Genomic DNA, 18,975 nt, shown 5'->3' with positions numbered 1-18,975 from the left:
TGTCTCCATGCAAGGGCGATTTTCTCTCTTATTGGCAATTTTTGATGAAGTGTTTTGGTGAAGAGGTTGATTGAAGACTTATCTTTTTCCTCCATTGCTGCCATTGAAGTTCCTTGACTCCATTGTTTTCAGATTTTCGATTTTTTGGGAGATAGCGATTTCTTCCTAGGTTGGCGACTTTGGCAACTTTGATGATTTTAGAGGACTCTTACCTCTAAGTTGGCGATTTTCCTTCAGGTCCGCCATTCTTACATGCTGTTATCAGACTGATTTGGCTGCCATTGAAGACCCCTCATGCCACGATTTTGATCAAAGTCCGCCATTTTGGAGAAATCCACGATTTTGGTGAAGGGGTGATTTGTTGTGTTGGGTTTTCAACTCCAAACCTTGATGATTTTCCTTGATATCGCCTTGCTCACTTGCTGTTCTCAGATCATTGTTGGCAGATTGTGTGCATATTGATGACATTTTCCAGATTTGAAGGTGACGCCATAGTTGGGAAAATACGATTTTTATTTTGGCAAATGTTTTGGGGCATATTTGGGTGGATTCCATGCATGCTTGATACTCCCATTGCTCCTTACTTGCTGTCATTCCTCAGATATGAACTTTGGCGCCATTGTTGCAGCAGGGGTGACCTCCATTGTTGGCTGTCCATCTATTTTCAGACTTAAATTTTCATTGCCAGTCAACTCTAAACTTAACGATTTACCTTTGGGAGAATTTTCAAGTCATTTTCAGTCAATCACTTGACCATTTCAAGGCTGTTACAGGTCTGCAACTTCGCCATGGCTGCTTGTCCTCAGAAAATTTAACTCTTACCAGCCATACTATTTTTCCCAGATTTGATTTCCTTTCATTGTCTAAGTTGTTTTCCATCAAATTTATGCACATTTGGGTGATTGCAACTTGTTTTGAAAGGTTAATTCATTAGTTGCAGGTTGTCTTCAGATTTGTTGACCTCCATTGTTGACTTCGGAAGGTGTCCTCAGACATAGTTTTGTGTGAAAACACAATCTTTCACGCCTTTCCTTAGTCACTCTTGATCCGGTACACTCCTTTGCACTTTAATTTGCACAAAATTTCTAAGGTGTTGATTTCATGAGGGTTTCATACCCTAACCTTGTCACATTTCATATTTAAATTGTTGAAATCTAGCTAGAGTGTGGATTATTTTCCTGATTTCCATACCCTAATTAGTCTAAATCATTAAGAAGTCAAGAATTTTATTGAGAATATTGTATTTTTTCCTAAGTTCTAACTTCAAGCTTCGTACAGGTGCGATATCAAAGTCCCGACTTAAGGAAAGGAGAGAACAACAAAAGATACTGGAAACTGGATTCTATCCAGAATCCAAGATGTCATCCAGATGGAAGGAGATTACGAATACAAACATGCATTTCCTGAACCTAAACCTGATGCGACAGCAGATGTTCGGAGTTGGAAGTTGGATTCCTTCCCCAACGTATGTAAACATTATGAAGAGTGGTATTTTTCAAGCCGTTGGATTTCCACAATCCATACAGTGCAGTAAGTTTATCCTAGAGTGTGCACGATGTTATGATCCTCGCTCGCGAATGATCAAGACTCCTAAGGGCATTGTCATTGCCTACCTTGCTAAGGATGCGATTGCTGAAGTGTTTGGAATTCCACGTGGAGCAAACATGAAGGAGGTAACTAAAGAAGAATATGAAGATTGATACATGAAGAAGATGGATGCGTGTAAAAACGTGATGAATAAAGAGTGGATGATTGAGCCTAGGCTTCATCATTCCAAGGCTCCCAAGACACTCATGTGTACAGACTTCAAAGAGGAATATAGTGACTTAGTATTCTTGCTTAACCGAGTGACGGGGATGCCGCAGGGTGCAATATACGATGGATGGATGTTCTATTTCATCCAGGATTGTCTTAGAGGGACGTTGATAAATTGGTCTAGAATCATAAGTGACAATTTAGACTTTCAGTTGAGGAATGTAGAGCGGTCCAAGTCATTCGCCATGACTTCCTATTTGGTGTACCTGCTTGCACAGTTTGTTACATACAAAGGATTGATATGCAGAGGTGAAGTTGGGAATGGACAAGGACAATTCAAGAGTTATGAGTGCTATCCCCAGCTGAACATGTATAGAATTGAAGATTATAAGAGAGTGAATGATGTATTCACAATGTACATCACGTGGATGCTACAAGGCGGAATCTACAGGAGGTTGTCCAAGGAGGCAACAGAGTTGATAGAGAAATATGGATCGTGGTATATACAGTTTCCCACTTTCACATACCTTAGGATTCATGGGTTTCAATCCGAACCCTGCAGGCTTCCTAGGTATCCTTCCGACAAAATGATCTCGTTGGAAGTGGTGAGACAGCTTCTAGAGTTTGACTCCATTCAGAAAGAGAAGCATAGGACAAGCATGACATTCCCTATTTTAGTTGGGAAAATGTTGGAGGTTTGTCAGTCTGCCTTAGCCACCAACACTACGAGTGAGGAGTTTGCATTCTATCGATTTGCAACCTTCAAGAAAAGAGAAAGATTTGATCCTGATAAGAAAGTTGAAGGATCGGGAGAGAGAAGTTCATCCACAAGGAAGACATAGAAGATTATTGGGCCAACCTGATGGACGAGCAAGCAATGAAGAGACGAATGTGGTCCAGAATGTCAGTGGATTTCATGAGGAAGTGTGGACTTTTCCTCATTCCTCATCAGGTGTTAGATGACAGGGATCATACGCATCCATAGTATGAAAATGAAATGAAGAAGGCGATCTTATTGCCTAATTGGTCAGAATCAGAAGAGATAGATTTGAAGATATTGATGAGAGAGGTCTTGAGTTTCTCCCGTGCATGGGTGGATATTCAAATGAATAAGTTAGTTGATATGGGTGTTTCCTTTACTTATGAAAAGATGAAGCCAAAAGAATCCACTTCCGAGGATGATCAAAGGACTATTAGTGATGTCAAGATTCATGCGGATGAAGAGAGTCAAGCTCCCAAGAGAAGGAAAAACACGCCAGGAGGAGTCAAGGCCAAAGGGAAGAAGATTGAGGAGGTCAAAAAGAAGAAGCAAAAGACCATCATTCCTTCACCTATCATTCCTTCAGCCCCTCTCAGTGTCTCATCAATTAAGGAAGTTGAAATAACAGAACAGAATAAGGAGACCCGGCAATGTTCCAACATAGTGATACTACAAGAGAATATTCAGGATTTACATGCCACGGCGACATCTACTCCACCAAATGAGAATGATGATCAGTTGGGATCCCCTAGCATCTTTTTGGAGGTTAGTTTGGGAAATGAGGTATATGATTTGACCAGGAGCAATCCTGATGATGATGATAATGTTATCTCGGCATTGAGAGGACTTGATTGAGATATGTGTCTCGATGATGGTATGGAGATATCCGCTATTCCTGATTGGCTGATGAAGAGTATGGAAAAGAGCAAGAAGATGATAGAGGTACAGCCTATTGATAACATTGATGACTACTTAGCTAGGAGTAATAAGGAGAAAGAACCTAAGAGAGCTGAGATCTTGTCACACATAGCTAGAGATGAGACAGGAATGCGGATTGCACGGGTGGTTGTTCCTATTGGAGGTGTGACGACGGACATTGCTACTCCTATGGATTTCCAGATTACTTTAGTTGCCCTCGGCCGTACTACAAGAGAGCAAGAATTTCAGGAGGTTGGTGATAACCTTAGGGCGATCAGCACAAGGTTGGATAGAGAGATTGAATAGAAGGAGAAGTATAGAGAAGAGAATATCAGACTTAGAGAGTATATTGCGAGGATAAGGCGTGAGAATCCCACCCTTATTTCCCCTATTGCGGTTGATCATGGACTACATTCACACTATGAGGCAGCGAGAGATACACTCTCGAAGGTGGAGAAATGGATTGAAAGTGCAAGAAAACAGGCGGATGATTTCCTTACTCAGTTTGTCCAGGCATATGATAGGACAACAGGGATTGTGTTTAGAATCCAGTATTTGGAGGGAGTTTGGGAAGAATTTTGGCCTATCCTAGAGAGGACTATTCCACGCCTCGGAGCTTTGAAGAAGATTCCCAAGTACACCTTGATCAGCGAGAACATTGTGCATGATGGAGACAGATACAATTTCCATGGCTGGTATTGTTCATTGGCCATGAAGAAATCAACTTATGAGAACACCCAGCTGAGTTGTACAGAGATGGAAGGATTGATCCAAGATATTCAGTTGAAGATCCTTACCTCAATTGAGGAACTATTGGGTGTTGATGTTAGTGATGCTAGTGGTTTACACTTAGCCGAATTAAGAGACAAGATGAAACTTATGTATTTTTGTCAGTTGGACTCTTTGAAGAAGAATCAGATGGATGATTTGGTCTCTTTGTTGATTCATGTTCATAGTTCGCAGAATCCCATGCCAGATTGGGAGAACACTTTGGATGCTTGCTCGGATGCATTGGACGTGATTGATTTATAGCAAGATACCTTACCTAGCATTTCCATGGAGGAGTTAGATTCTGTATTGGCTAGATTCTTGGAGTATGCTAGGAGAGAGAGAGATGCAGGGAGGAATCTTCTAGAAGACTCCCTATTTGATGACTAGGTATCTTTCTATTGTGCCATATGTTGGTGGCACCATTTTTTATGTAAACCCTAATTAGGGCAATTCTAGGGTTTTGCTGGCATGATCTTGGCCCTTGATTTAGTTTTAATCTTGGCCATCCATTTTGTATGAGACTCTATATATACCTCATTGTCTCTCATTTGTAAGAGAGAGTTTTTGTAGAATTGTTTGTATATGTTGCAGCTATTTGAATCTAAATCATTGTTCAATTGTTGGTGATTTTGCTCTTCAAATGTTGTCTTTGCATTCATGGTTCTCAATTCCTCCAACTTAAATTAGAATTTTAGATTAGAATTTGTTTTCATGTTTATTAGATTGAGTGAAAGATTTGTTGAATATATTTGTGTGGAATCCTTAATCCATACCACTAGCCTCTTGTTGTTGGTAAGTGCGCCTTGTGTGGTCAACTGGAAATTTGAGTAAGCTTAACTTCAACTATTACGCGTCCCTTGACAAACATAAACTTGGATGGTGTCACCTTTTGATGGTAATAGTCTGAAAATCCATAAATATACCTTAGACAATTGCACTAAGTTTGTGTCAATACCTGTTTGTGAGACCTTGCCTAGTTTGATTCCACTAAATTTGTTCATCATTTCCTACATTCCTAGGCTTAGAATAGATTTCTTGAACCCTATTCTTTTTGCCCATTTTTTAGTAAGAATTAAGTTTGAAACTACATTGCTAAATCCTAAGTTGTTAGCACACCTATTCCATATTTCATGATCAAAGAAGATAATACGAACATTTGTGTAAGTCCTCAAGTGAACACAGCAATTTATATCGACCATTGAGTTACCCACTCGTCAAGACCTGACATGTAGAAACCTTGGAATCATTTTAGTTGATCTTACCCTTAGCATCTGAGGTGATTTTGTTCAAGAGAGGATAAATTACTTTGGTATTTTATTCTAAAATGTTATGTGCATAAAACACACATCAACACTATAGCACAATATTGATGAGGCATATATATGCGTAGATTTACATTGAACCAAATTGTGGAGACGTAAGATTTGTTGTCGGGAATAATCATTATGTTATGTTGTTATGTTATGTTATGTTTATGTTGTCGTTGGTAATAATGAGTTACGGCGGTCAGTTAGTTAGCCGACGGGTAGGTAGTTGGAGTCGCGACGGTTGTGTCGCACCCCTTCGGCTGTCATATATTGTACCACCTCCGGGTGTTGTAGAACATGTAATGTAATGTTGACGATGGATATAATATGAACATCCTTTGACATTAATGGAAAGCTTATTCTGGTACTTCTTTTATATTTGCATTGTACATTGCTGTTCGATTTCTATATTCTTCCTGTTTACCCAGTGAGGTGAACATTTGGCGCCGTTGCCTAGACGAACTCAGGAATGGAAGACACGGATGGCGCACAGACACAATGGGCCTACCCGTTGGTGAAGTAAACCCGGAGAACCGACGACAGCAAATTTTACGAGAATTTCATGAGCGCCAGGATGACGGACGTAGGGAAGACCGACGAAGGACAAATAATCCTTAAATTGTGAAAGGAGAGAAATAAAGAACACTGTTAGAAGCAGAAGAATTATGTTGATTGTATACAAAAGAATGAATTAATAAAGACGTGTTGTGTTTTGATTTATGTGTTGAGAAACATGAAATTGTACCACAATTAATGCCCAATTTACTGAATAAAGACAGAAATAAGAAATTAGAAACCGACGAGTGGGAGGCTGCGCAGAAGGCTTTGATTCTGGAACAACGTGTAGAACGTAGACGGAGGCTGAGGCAACTTGCCGAAGGACGACCTACCGAAGGGTTGCCCGAAGGGAACCAAGGAGGTGTCACGGAAGGTGCAGAAGCTGAGGGGAATTTCTACGCGTCGCTAGACTACGGTAGAGCGAGAAGCCTTGAAGAGTTTCTGGAGGAAACTAGGTTACAGAGAGAACTAGTTGAAGAGACTCGAGATCGGTTCAAAAACTTATCTCTCACGCCACAAAGGGAGGATCACTGAAGGGAGCCTGGCACGGGTGACGACGAAGGGGAAGTTAACCGCACGGTAGGTATAAGGCAGAACACCGTACCTTCGGTCACCACCACAGGAGACATCAGCGGCATCGGAGGGAGCAGCACCGGAGGGCAGACACAGCCACAACCACCTCCAAGTAGACGATTTCCATCAATGGCGACCAAACAGAAGTTACCCAAATTCAACGGGGATAGCAAAGATGATCCCGCACGGCATTGCCGTACATGCGAAACCATCTGGACAGCCAACGAGGTGACTGACCAGAATGAATGGATGAAGCAGTTCCCCGCCACACTGAGAGGAGTGGCTATTGACTGGTATGCAGACTTGGATAAAACCAGTGTAACTATGTGGGATGAATTGAAGAAGGCATTCGAGAAGGAATTCCGGCTTCTCCGGGATGATAACGAGATAGTTTCCGAAATCTACGGAACAAAGCAAGGAAAGAAGGAGACCGTACGGGCGTACGGGCGCCGACTAAAAGAGTTAGTCGGGAAAATGGAAAGCCAACCGGCCGATGGCTTGAAGAAGAGGTGGTTTGTCGAGGGTTTGAACCCTAAGCTACGACGGAAGATGAAAATTGTGCCTCCAACATCCTACGACGACGCATACAACCGGGCCATGGACCTGGAAAGTGAAAATAAGATGGCCAAAAAGAAGAAGAATAGATCTTCATCATCATCTGAAGATGATGACACATCGGAAGAAGAGAGTAGTAGTGACGAGAAGCCGAGGAAGAAAGTCACAGCCCTTCAAAAAGATATGGAAAGGATGTTAAAAGAATTTAAGACAATGAAGGGGACTACAAGTAAGGACGATGAACTATGGTGCACGGAGTGTAAGGAGAGCGGCCACACGAAAGGTGCCTATCCCAAGAAGGCATTCTGCGACATCTGCCAGATTATGGGGCATTCTACGAAGGAATGTCCATAGAATCTGAAGGCACGTAACCAGCAAGTGCTCTTTGCGCAGGAGCAGCCATCCACATCGGAGGCAAACAATAATGCATCATCTGGAGGATACCGGGACAACAGATGCGGCGGTGGAAGGAATAGCAACAATACCAATAACGGAAGCCGTATCCAGTATGACGCTAAGGGCCGGCCAATTATCCAATGTAGGGCCTGTAATCAGTGGGGGCACTTCGCCCGTGATTGCACGAAGGAAGCCACCCCTCAGCACCTCTGCCGTTGGTGTGGGCCAGGCGACCATGAGGACGCAAATTGCCCGCAGGCAGGGGTTAATCTCCTCAACATTGAGAAGGCTGAGAAGACTGGTGAGCAAGAAGTACTGGCGATCACCCACGCCCAGACGAAAAAAGCCACTTATCCCGACCCCCGTACGGAGAAGGAGAGATTACGGGAGGCAAAGGCCAATATTGAACGTGAGATGACGACCGAACGACGGGACAACGAGGTGGCGAGTACATCATCCCGTACGGAAGCGGAAAATAACATCATTGGGCAAATCTTGCAGATGGAGGTGCCGATAAAGGTAAAAGACCTTCTAGACTCTATGCCACAATTGAGGACTGCCATCCTCACCAATGTGCAAAGCACCGTAGCGTCGAGTGCACCACAGGTAGGGGTTCCCGCCACCGCATCGTCGAGTGCACTACAGGTAGGGGTTCCCGCCACCGCTACGAAGAGTACACCACAGGTGGAGGTTTCCGTCAGCCCTTCGACTGACCCGATGTTACTAGCCGTGAGCAGTGGTAGACACCCAGCTGTGGTAGAAATGGGTATCCGTGGGACCATTCTGAAGGACACCATTGTGGATGGTGGATCTGGGGTGAATGTACTACCAGAAGAAACATGGAAGCTGCTGGGGAAGCCCACCCTGTGGCCACCCACATTCAACCTGGTGGGAGCGGACCAACACGGCATTAAGCCACTCGGCCTGTTGATGGCCCAACAAGTGACGATTGGTACGCAACCATTCTTGTTAGATTTCGTGGTTATTCCCTCGAAGAAGAAAGGCTATGACGCAATCCTGGGGAGAGCGTGGTTGATCAACGCAAGGGTAAACCACAACTGGAAGAAAAATACACTTTCCATGGAGAAGGGAGGGCGGAAATATACCATTGACCTACACACCCAAGATGTTGGCGAAGAGCTCGCCCCTTCCGACTCAGACTCAGAGGACTCTAATAAAAGGGAAGGGGGTCCCGATGAAAGCAAGGGCAAGAACGCGATGGAGCCGAACAGTGAAGGGGTGCTAGAATTGGAGGGATGTTCTGAAGATGAGGTATGCTCGACTAACGGGCTCTTCCACTGGCAAATGGAGGATTACGAAATGTTCCAAAGCTACAGGCTCGAAGTAGAGGAACCAGAGCAACCAACAGAGGTGTACCTGCCGGAATACAGAGAATATTGGAAGGGAGACGCCCCAAACCCTAGAGGCATAAATAATCCGAAGAGTGTCAGCAACGATTGGAATCCTGTATGGAAGACCGCAGTCTTCAAAATCTTTATTATCCTCCTTCTTCTTATGTACGGGAAGGAGGTCGTGGTCCCTATAGAATTTGTGGTTCCAGGTCTTCCAATGGCCATTGAAAATAGACTTGCCACCAACGGGCCCAAATTGAAACCCTACCACGCGAAGCGCGCAGGGGACCCGAGAGGCCGGACGGACACCCGAGAGCCCGAAGGGGGACCCGAGAGGATGGAAGGGGACCTAAGAGGCCGGGCAAGCAACTCGAGAGGCATGGGACAAAAGCAGGAGACTTTTGGGCGAGAAAAACCGAGAAGGATGAAGGGTGATCCCAGAGAAAGGGGACTCGAGCCGAAGACTCTCTAGACAACTTTAAAAAAAAAATTTGAAAAAATAAAATCGCACGGTCGTACGACAGCGACCATACGGTCAAAAAAAAAGAAAAAGGGGAAAATGGCCACCGTACGGTGGGACCAAGGTGACAAGGTGACACCACCGTGCGGTGGACGGTGCACCACCGTGCGGTGGCATCACCGACGGTGGAACCACCGTGCGGTGGACGGTGCACCACCGTGCGGTGGAAGAACCGACGGTGGCACCACCGTGCGGTGGGAGCCACCGAAGGCGGTCACCAAGCAGCCCGCGGAAGAATAAAACGCCGCCAAACATCAAAGACGCCGCACAACACCACCGCGACGAAGAACAAAACAACCCCGCACACCGCCATCACCGCACAGCGAGGGGTAAAGGGAAGAAGACACCGAACACCGCACCACCACGCCACCACGTGATGCGAAGGGTAAAGCACGGGCCGACCGCCACAGGTAGACCGTATAGGGAGGTTGTATGGCCGGGGTGCCATCGGGGACATTACAGTGCCAAAAATAAAAATTAAAAAAAAAACGACGACGGCCAGATTTAAAATGATTTGCTGAAGTCTGGAGCCTAGACACTGAAAATATTGGAGTGTAGAAGAAGGGTTTTGACATCATAAAATATCACAGAAATGATGCGCGCCATGGACTTTCGTGGGGTTCTGAAGGTTGTAAATTGGTGTTGGCACCTGGGGCGCTGCCCCAGGACCCCGCGGGGGCGCTGCCCCTCGACCCCGCTGGGGCGCTGCCCCAGACCCCGCGAGGGGCGCTGCCCCTCGACCCCGCTGGGGGCGTTGCCCCCAGACCCCCAGTTTATTTTGAGCTACATAAGACCACGGGAAGTGTTGTGGTTGTCCATCTTGTGAGAAAGAAGCCTGTAGCTAAGCATTGGCGGGGAAGCCATAAGCCGTAGAGGGAGACGGATTTGGAGGTTGGGAACAAATAGAGTTTGAGGGAAGGCATTGCAGGTCCGCACAGTTGTATGACACCAGGGAGTTATTCAATTCAGTTTTTAGCCTTTGGGGAGTGTGATGGAGGATTTGAGGTGTCTCCTAGCATTTGTGCCAGTGGATTGTGGCCACCTCCAGGCATGACTGGTACGCTTTGAGGAACTCGGAGGATGTCTCGGTTGGACGTGAGATTGCCGTGGTGGATGCACAGAGGGCTCGGGAGGAGCTGACCACCAGGTTGGAGGCAATAGTCGCGTGAGACTTAGTTCAGCGTACCCAGGAGAGCAACATGGGTGGCTATCGAGGACAAATTGGCTAGGGAGACAGTATCATTTGAGTAGCAGTTGGTGGAAGCTGAGACTGAAAAACGTGTTTTGCAGACAAGTTTGGGTTAGGCACAGGAGGACTGTGATGGCTAAGGAAGCCATATTGGTGAAATCCGCACTTGAGCATCGGATGGTAGAAAGGGGTTTTCAGGCGAGGACGCAGCAAGTGTATAAGATCTGGGCCCGACTAGCGTCAGTAGTTCCTGCCGTTCCTCTCTAATTTGTATTAAGTCGTCGGAGTCGACTTCTTTTCTTGGGGGGGATGATGTTGTCGGGAATAATCATTATGTTATGTTGTTATGTTATGTTATGTTTATGTTGTCGTCGGTAATAATGAGTTACGGCGGTCAGTTAGTTAGCCGACGGGTAGGTAGTTGGAGTCGCGACGGTTGTGTCGCACCCCTTCGGCTGTCATATATTGTACCACCTCCGGGTGTTGTAGAACATGTAATGTAATGTTGACGACGGATATAATATGAACATCCTTTGACATTAATGGAAAGCTTATTCTGGTACTTCTTTTATATTTGCATTGTACATTGCTGTTCGATTTCTGTATTCTTCCTGTTTACCCAGTGAGGTAAACAAGATTTTGCGCAAAACTTTTCCTTTTTCCCAGTAATAAACACTCACAGTGCATTGCATTCAGATTGACTTCCAGAGATCAAGGTTTTCATTTGCAGGTGCTAACTTTTAATTTTTTGTTTGTTGTTGTCTTTAACTTGACAACCATAGGGTCATCTTGACATCAGAGAGACTGTCAAGATGCAACAATGCCAACAAGGCATCCCCAGAAAGCTTTGAAAAGTGAGGACGTTCCCCTTACATTCATCCAATTTGGGGACAGGAAGGAGATGTTTTGCCCTGTCCATCCATCCTATTGTTATTTTTCACATCAAACCTTTCTAATTATAGACACTTAGTTCACAGAAAAATGTGTGAACCTGTGACAAATATTGATTATCTTGATGGAACAGTTGATCGCTTTTGTGGTGCATTGTACATCTTATTTGTTGTTTATCAAAAGTGGCACACTTACAAAAAAGAATTGTAATTCAAAGTCAAGTAGTTCATGATAATCTCAGACTGCTGACTACTCTTAATTAAAGTTATTAACATCAACTACACTAAAGCCTGAATACATTTCCACAATTAAACTATGAAGTTTCACATTCTGACCATTGACATGTGATGCTAATTGAATCCATTACAACCTGTTGTTAAAGTTCCATCGACTACTTGAATAGTTGAAGATAGAATGTGGTGCCATCTCTAGTTTGGGTTCCATCAAAACCTAAAGCTTCTAGCAAGCGAACTCTAGAGTAAATCTAGTAATAATGGCAGAAACTGCAAATCTAGATTCAGAAGATGTATGACTAAAATATTAAAAATATAACCACTAATTAAATAGCAACAATATATCTTCAATGAAAAATCGAGATGACTTTCTTGCTAAATAGTCTAGAACAACAACAATAGGATATTGGAATACTATTAATAAAATGCAGAGATTGAGTCACAACAAAATGCTGATTGGGAGACTACTTACACAATGCATGCAATGAGAGGCACGCATACAATAAAAAGATAATATTGCCAGACTCTCAATACAGTCAATTTCAACCTTCCTTCTTTGTTGGTTCCATTTTGAAAAGAGCCCAAAAGAGATATAGCAGTAGGAAAGATGCATTTTTATTATTTTTCTGACTTCAACACAGAGGGACATTACATTTCCCAACGTTTTATTTCTGGCATTTATTTTCAATTATGGTTCTAGTTTCACAACAAATGAATGAACTTTATGTTTTGTTTGGTTTTTGGAACATGCAAATTTTTTAAACAATGCTATCATATATAAGTAGACAAGCAGTGGATTTCTGTATGTTCTATCTTTTCAAATATTACTCATAGCATCCAAAGTTATTTTATAATGTTCCTCTGATATAAACCCTAGCTATCAGATATTATTATCCTATTGCATCCTCGCACTGCTAAAGGCAGTGCAATTATATAGATATAGCTTTTGTTGTAATATATCTGAATTAGAAATAGTTTGTGTTCGTACCCATCAAACTCTCTACAAATAAGTAATAACTATCAAGATCATAGCAGCCAAAATTGTTCTTGGGAATAAATTGGCAAACCAAAAGATAAAAAAGTATTCAATATTAATTGGGAGAAAATCAGGTCACAATAGGGGTTAGGGGAAAAATCACTGCAAAAATCAGAGGAAAAAACCTAACCCAGAAAATGATTTTTGGGTATCATTATGAGTCTATGACCGATTTTCTGGTAATAAAAAAAAAAGAATGCATTTTTCAGATAAAAAACTTCCCACTGTACCAAGAAACAATTCTGTGCAAGTTAATGAAGATTTCTGCTTCTACGATCAATATGTTTCCCAATGCTAATCTGATCCCTGTTGTGAATCAGAGTCACTAACAGTTGCAAATGGATTTATTAAAGAATTTCCACTGTCAGTATCTTTTTAATATCAAATTGTGAAAACAAGACTATTTTTGTGAGCACCATACAATCCTCCCCTACCGACTATCCACTTGAAGTTACTTAGAACTTCTGGAATCAATCTTAGTTGGAAGCTTTTATTAAATCCAATCAAAATCCAGAGCATTAAGAAAAATCTTCTGGCCTCGAAGTTATGTCGGAGGGAACTCCCTAATGTCATCTTGCAATGAATTTTGAAATTAAAACATAACCAATGTCATCTATTTGTACATTGATTCCTGACTGCAGATGAAGCCCAGAACTTATCCCTATTCGAATTTGGAATAGATAAATTAGGCAAAAGGTAAATTGAGTAATTAGCATCTATTCTCTAGGATGCTTGAATTACACTCTCTACCCAATACAACGTCCATTGGCATATTATGTTAGATTACTTTAATAAGACCTTATCATGGTAGTTACAATTTCATATTTTTACTGGAAAATAAAACCTAAGTTGCCATAGATTGTTTCTTAGATCTTAATACATAATTATTGGAGACCTATATAAAAAAGATTTTATCTATCTTCAGTTACCTATCAGATCCACCTATTTGGAAAAAATGGTATTCTACAGCTTACTCACCAAGAATTTAGAATCAACCTTAAATGTGACTGTGTGTATGGCATATGAGATGTCATTGTGGAAAGGACTAAAAGATATAGTGCTAAGCTATTCAAGACCTTTGTGAAAATGATCTTATCTAACTTTAGCTACCTATAAGATCCACCTATATGAAAAGCGTAGTATTCTGCAGTTTACTAACCAAGAATTTGAATCAACCTTGAATAGGACTCTGTTTATATGGCATATGAAATGTCATACTGGAATGGACTAGAAGATATTGTAAATTACATGTTGCAAAGACTATTAATTACTCAAGGTGAAATATTAAAATTGAAGATACCCAAATCTAGAACCAGATTAGCTAATCAAGAAAGTCAAACATATACATACTTGTAGCAATCCTATTACCCATTACAAACATAATAAGTTAAGTCTTCGTAAATATTGTTTATTTTAATCCACAACAATGGAATGGGATAGTAATCAAGGAATGTATGCTTTTTCATCAAGTAAAAGAAAGTTCAAAGTAAATGAAAGCACTAATCTAGCAGCTCAAAACAAACAATCTAGTGCAGCTTCTATGAGAATTGAAGAGATGACCTAGCTGACAAATAGAAACACCACAAAAAGCCATAAATTATGCAGCAGTTTCTACACTCAAAATGCTTTAAATCATGTGTAATATGCCATAAAATAAAAGCAAATAAGAAATTTTGCAGTAGTCAAACCTCTAAAAATATAGAAGCAAATCAGTTCCTTTAAGAGGCAGCAGCTAACGCCAGAAAAGAAGAAACAAATCTCAAAATGATTTACACTGGAGGAAACAGGGTTAAAAAGAATCTGTACGCAATTCATCTGCTATAGTTGTATTGATTTTTTTCAGTAGTAAATAGCTGCCAGCCGTAGCAAAAGTAGCAATATGAAAATCAGTGCTCCTGAGGTTTTACTACACAGTCATCTTGAGGAGGCCCTCATCTCAAATCTGACAAAGCTATATAAAGAGAAGCCCACTTGGCCAGAAAGATACTGGATCAAAACTCAGAATTCTAATAGCTTGATGAAGACTATGATCTAGTTAGTTTTTGTGTAACTCTCTAACTAAAAGAACCAAGTTGTTTTATATGAAAGAACTCAAAACTCAGAACTGTGATTTGCACATTTTTTTGAGAGTTATTTACATACGAGTGGATGAGTATAATTTTGTGTGGAGAATTATAGGGTCAAAAAATTTCTGAACAGTTGTATTTCCCAGATTGATAACCACACCATAACGTTCCCAGAAATTCAATATTCAAATGCGGTCATGCACAATTTTCTTTTGAGAAACGCATGAATGTGGAGCTGCTGAACTTGTTTCTCAACAGGCATTTGCACTGCTGGCTTGATTCTTGGAAACAAATGAGAAGACTCCTAATCATAACATAAACAGGGCTCAAAATGAGTGAAATATACTCTCAAATCTGTTGCTTTTGATGGAAAAAACACTCACTTAAGAACTCAGATTTTTCTCATGATTCTACCTCCACCACTAAAATATGATGAGGCCCTGGGGTCCCCATTAAATAGGTGCTCAATTTGCTCATCATAACCACAAACGTGTATCGCAACAAAAGCAACTGAAGCTTTTCCAATGTTCCACAGAAGACATGGGTCACCTCCTGAAATCAGCAATGTGTGGGACTCCTCGAGAGATATTTCTGAAGGAAGCATTTGCAAAGATTTCCCATAAAGCATCACCAAGATTACATCACAGTTATTTTCATTGGAAGGATCGTATGCCTGACCACTTTGCAGTATAATCGTCCGGAACCCAAAAAATCCCCTGGATCCAAGCCACCTTTGTCCTGTTACCATCGTTCTTCTTTTCCAACGGACTGAAACAAATGCATTTCTGTAAGGAGAAGCAGGAACAAGTGCATGCCAGCCACCAACAGGAATATACATTGAACCGTGAATTTCCAGTATGCCCATTTCTCTATATCCTTGCACTTCCATATCAGCACAAAAGTATAACAGAGAACCACTCAAAACAATCACAATTTTCTCCTCGTCGTCACTTGTAAATTCTTTGAAGTGAGCTCCCTCAGCTTTGAAATCAGAGTACTCAAAACTCACCTTTGATAGGACAGCAGTGGAAGCTGATCCATACCTGAAAGTCCTACAACCATGCTTTGTTTTGCACTTAATAGAAAGACTTTTCCAACTGAACAAGCTCAAATTCCTTTCTGCAGGAGCAAATGGGTTCAAAATATCGGTGGTTTTAGGCACAAATATGAAACCTTCGTTGCTTACCATAACATTCCTAACATCATTTGGACTTGATAACACATCATAGGTACCTGAAATAAGCAGGACTGGAGGTAAAAAGACATTGTTGAGTGCCTGCTTATTGTCTCTGATCTTGCATTTGGCAGAAGCAAACTGCAGAATCGCTGTCTCTTCCCCAATAGAGGCAGCCTCAATTCCATATACAACATTGCCATGAAGTATAACTATATTTCCTTCTCCTGGTTCTATGGTGATGAAGCTGATATCATCCATTGGGTTTCCTTGCCTTCTAATTATTCCTTTCCGTACAGTTCCAATGATAATCTGGATAGACAATATACATGTTGGCAACTTGGCAGGAAAAACAAGCTACAATGGTAGTATAATTTGATAAACGTAAAGTGTGTTTACACGAACAGACAAAGAAGAAATTTGACATCAACTGTGTTTCAACTTCACAGGAAAAATGATTTCAGTTCAGTTTCAACAGAGCAGTGATTCCAAGTTTCAACATTCTGATAGAGAAAAGAACATGCTATAATTTGATGCAGAGTCCAGACACGCTAGATGGTAGCCCACCAATATAATACTAAAAACAACGACATTCAGTTACCACATATAGCCATTAAGCAATGTTAACAAGGATGGAAGATGAACATCCATCAACTCCAAAAAATGTTTTAGCAAAAACATTCATATTATGCCTTGTGTGAGTAAATTAAAAGAAGATTGTGTTCCCCAGAGGAAAAGAAGAGCAAAGTGGGGCTTTCAAGCTCCGCTGAAAACTATACGGTAATTTAATAAGGTGCATAGCTATGAGGAGAGGAAAATGGATTTGAAAAGAAAATAACATTGCTTGGGCTTCTGTTATGATTAGTGTGACATTCATACCCAAGAATCTAGATTATACTTTGGAGTTCATATTTTGATATTTTATAAATTAGGCATGGTACTAAGATCTAAGACAGTGGTCCTAAGCTATCGCTTCTGTTTCACTGACACACTCAGAAAGTTAAACCAGAGGAAGAGGAACTTCCCGGTAGCGACTCGTCCAATGAAAGGGCCTGTAGGCACTAGAACAACAAAGGGCCTTTAGTGGTGATTGGATGGGTACCGCCATGTGAATTCTTTATTTATTTTCTTGAAAGGAACTAGGTCTGGCTAGTGAAAGTCATTGATGTGAGGCTACTGGTCAGTTCATCAGAATGACACATATCGAGTGCATCCAACGTACATTAATTTCTTCAAATAATTGATGCAATTTTTTCAATTTTGTCATTTTTTGTGCTCATTTTGTTTTACCACTTCCACTTCGTAGCAGAGAATAGTACAGAAGTTGTCTGTGTGTATGTCTGCAACAGAAACAACGAACTGGGTATAACAGGCAAAACCAACATGCCTGGACAATGTCACAAGAACAGGATAAGCTAAGTTTGGGATTATGACAGGATGAAATTTAATAAACAGAATATGATTCGAAAAGAACATTGGCAAAACTAGATAGCATAAGAAAATATAAACAAGTGATATACAATCAAGAACAGAAAGAAGTATAGAGATGACATTACAGTTTACACCCACAAAAGAAAACGGAGTTGGAATCATTGTTAAAAAGGAAAAATTAAATTGCAACCGAAGAGAAACTCACATCTTCTATGTTGGCATGATTTTGATGGGCATTCAATGCAGCAATATTTTTTAGGAGTGTATGTCTCCATCTACCTTCATACATTTGTGAACCTTTCAATATTCTGACCTTGCTTCCAATAATCACATTTACAACTTCATCGCAGTCTCCTGACTCGTTATCCAAATGCAGGTTTCTTGCGGTCCCATTGGCCAATCTCCACAGCTTGATACCATGCAGAATGATATCGGGTCCAAGGATTGGTATCAAGCTCTGCACACAAACAGGTCCAAAAATAACATTCAATCAACCATTGGCCTCATGACCCAAAAGGACCCCCAAAAAAACAGGGTATAATATGGTGAGAAAAAATAATTGGCAATGAGATGACTTTTTGATTTCACAACTTCTAGATACATAAGTACTCACTTACCTTCGCAAAAATGGGATGTTGCGCAAGGTTGTAGCAGTCCGCAAGCCACAAAAAGCAGTGCATCTCTGAGGGGCCCCTCAGGCCTTTACTGTACAACTTTCTATGCAAGTTGGCGTACAGCATGTCCCAATCAGAACGCATTTTAGTAAAGTTGTAGGAATTTAGCACCATATTTGCATACATGACCTCAAAGCCTTGTAGATTGAAGGAAGAGGATACGGATTTATTTGTGGGTGTTGATGAAGTAGCATTGTTTGCAGGTGGGTATTGCTGTTTATACTGATATTGATGATATTGATTATTCTTTTCCAAAAACAGCGAAACTGCAGCCAATACAAATACCATTGCCAAAATTCCAAAACTCATTAGGCCACTAATGTAGCATATGCTGCTGCTTCTCTTCATTTTCTCTATGATGTTTTCTGCCTCCTTCGTGTTATTGTTGTAGTCGCGTTTTGTTGCTGTGTACTTCTACCGCCAATACACATTCAATGGAATAGGCAGTTTTGAGGATATGCCAGACTGCCTATCTCCATTTTTTCTTTTCATTCACGCTTCAACACAATTTTTGCAGATTCTTCTTTTAAGTTTTATATTTTGGTGTCTCTGATCCTTTTATCTTATTTTAGAGTTTTCTAGGTGCCTGTCCTGGTTTTCTGTTTTTTAGAACGTTTTCTACGTTGGTGTTTTGTTATCCTTTTAGCATTTATTAGTGATTTGACGTCGATGTAGATATATTATATTATTTATATATTTTAAAAGGTATAATTTAATTGGCCTTTAACTAAAGCAGCTGCTGATGTTGGAATTGCATTTGAAAAGTTTATATATTATGTTGGAATTGCATTTGAAAAGTTTATATATTAACTAGCA

The 18,975-nt window shown here is 41.2% G+C and overlaps 1 protein-coding gene across 2 annotated transcripts; it reads right to left on the bottom strand.

Annotated features, from left to right (window-relative positions):
• Nucleotides 1-14,615: 14,615 nt before the first annotated feature.
• Nucleotides 14,616-18,750, bottom strand: LOC131033664 (uncharacterized). Of its 2 annotated transcripts, XM_057964930.2 has the most exons (4): nucleotides 18,103-18,750; nucleotides 17,691-17,942; nucleotides 16,114-16,366; nucleotides 14,616-15,999 (listed from the first exon to the last, which is right to left on the bottom strand). In XM_057964930.2, exons 1-4 carry the CDS (start codon nucleotides 18,505-18,507, stop codon nucleotides 15,272-15,274), a joined length of 1,638 nt encoding a protein of 545 aa, XP_057820913.2. In that variant the 5' UTR covers nucleotides 18,508-18,750; the 3' UTR covers nucleotides 14,616-15,271. The 2 variants fall into 2 exon arrangements, with proteins under 2 accessions (XP_057820913.2, XP_057820912.2); XM_057964929.2 differs by having other exon boundaries at nucleotides 14,616-16,366.
• Nucleotides 18,751-18,975: the final 225 nt, after the last annotated feature.

This window comes from Cryptomeria japonica, chromosome 5 (assembly GCF_030272615.1).
Source record: "Cryptomeria japonica chromosome 5, Sugi_1.0, whole genome shotgun sequence".
In the NCBI taxonomy this organism is placed as follows: Eukaryota; Viridiplantae; Streptophyta; class Pinopsida; order Cupressales; family Cupressaceae; genus Cryptomeria; species Cryptomeria japonica.
The sequence above is the reverse complement of the archived record's forward strand: the minus strand, read 5'-3'. Positions and strand labels throughout refer to the sequence as shown.

What these genes read in the sequence shown, in the direction of transcription:
- LOC131033664 (XM_057964929.2), bottom strand. Translation starts at nt 18,507, where the DNA reads ATGAAGAGAAGCAGCAGCATATGCTACATTAGTGGCCTAATGAGTTTT. An exon ending in AACATCCCATTTTTGCGAAG is followed by an intron (nt 17,943 to 18,102) that starts GTAAGTGAGTAC and finishes GTTTGTGTGCAG; the next exon opens with AGCTTGATACCAATCCTTGG. An exon ending in ATCATGCCAACATAGAAGAT is followed by an intron (nt 16,367 to 17,690) that starts GTGAGTTTCTCT and finishes TTGTCTATCCAG; the next exon opens with ATTATCATTGGAACTGTACG.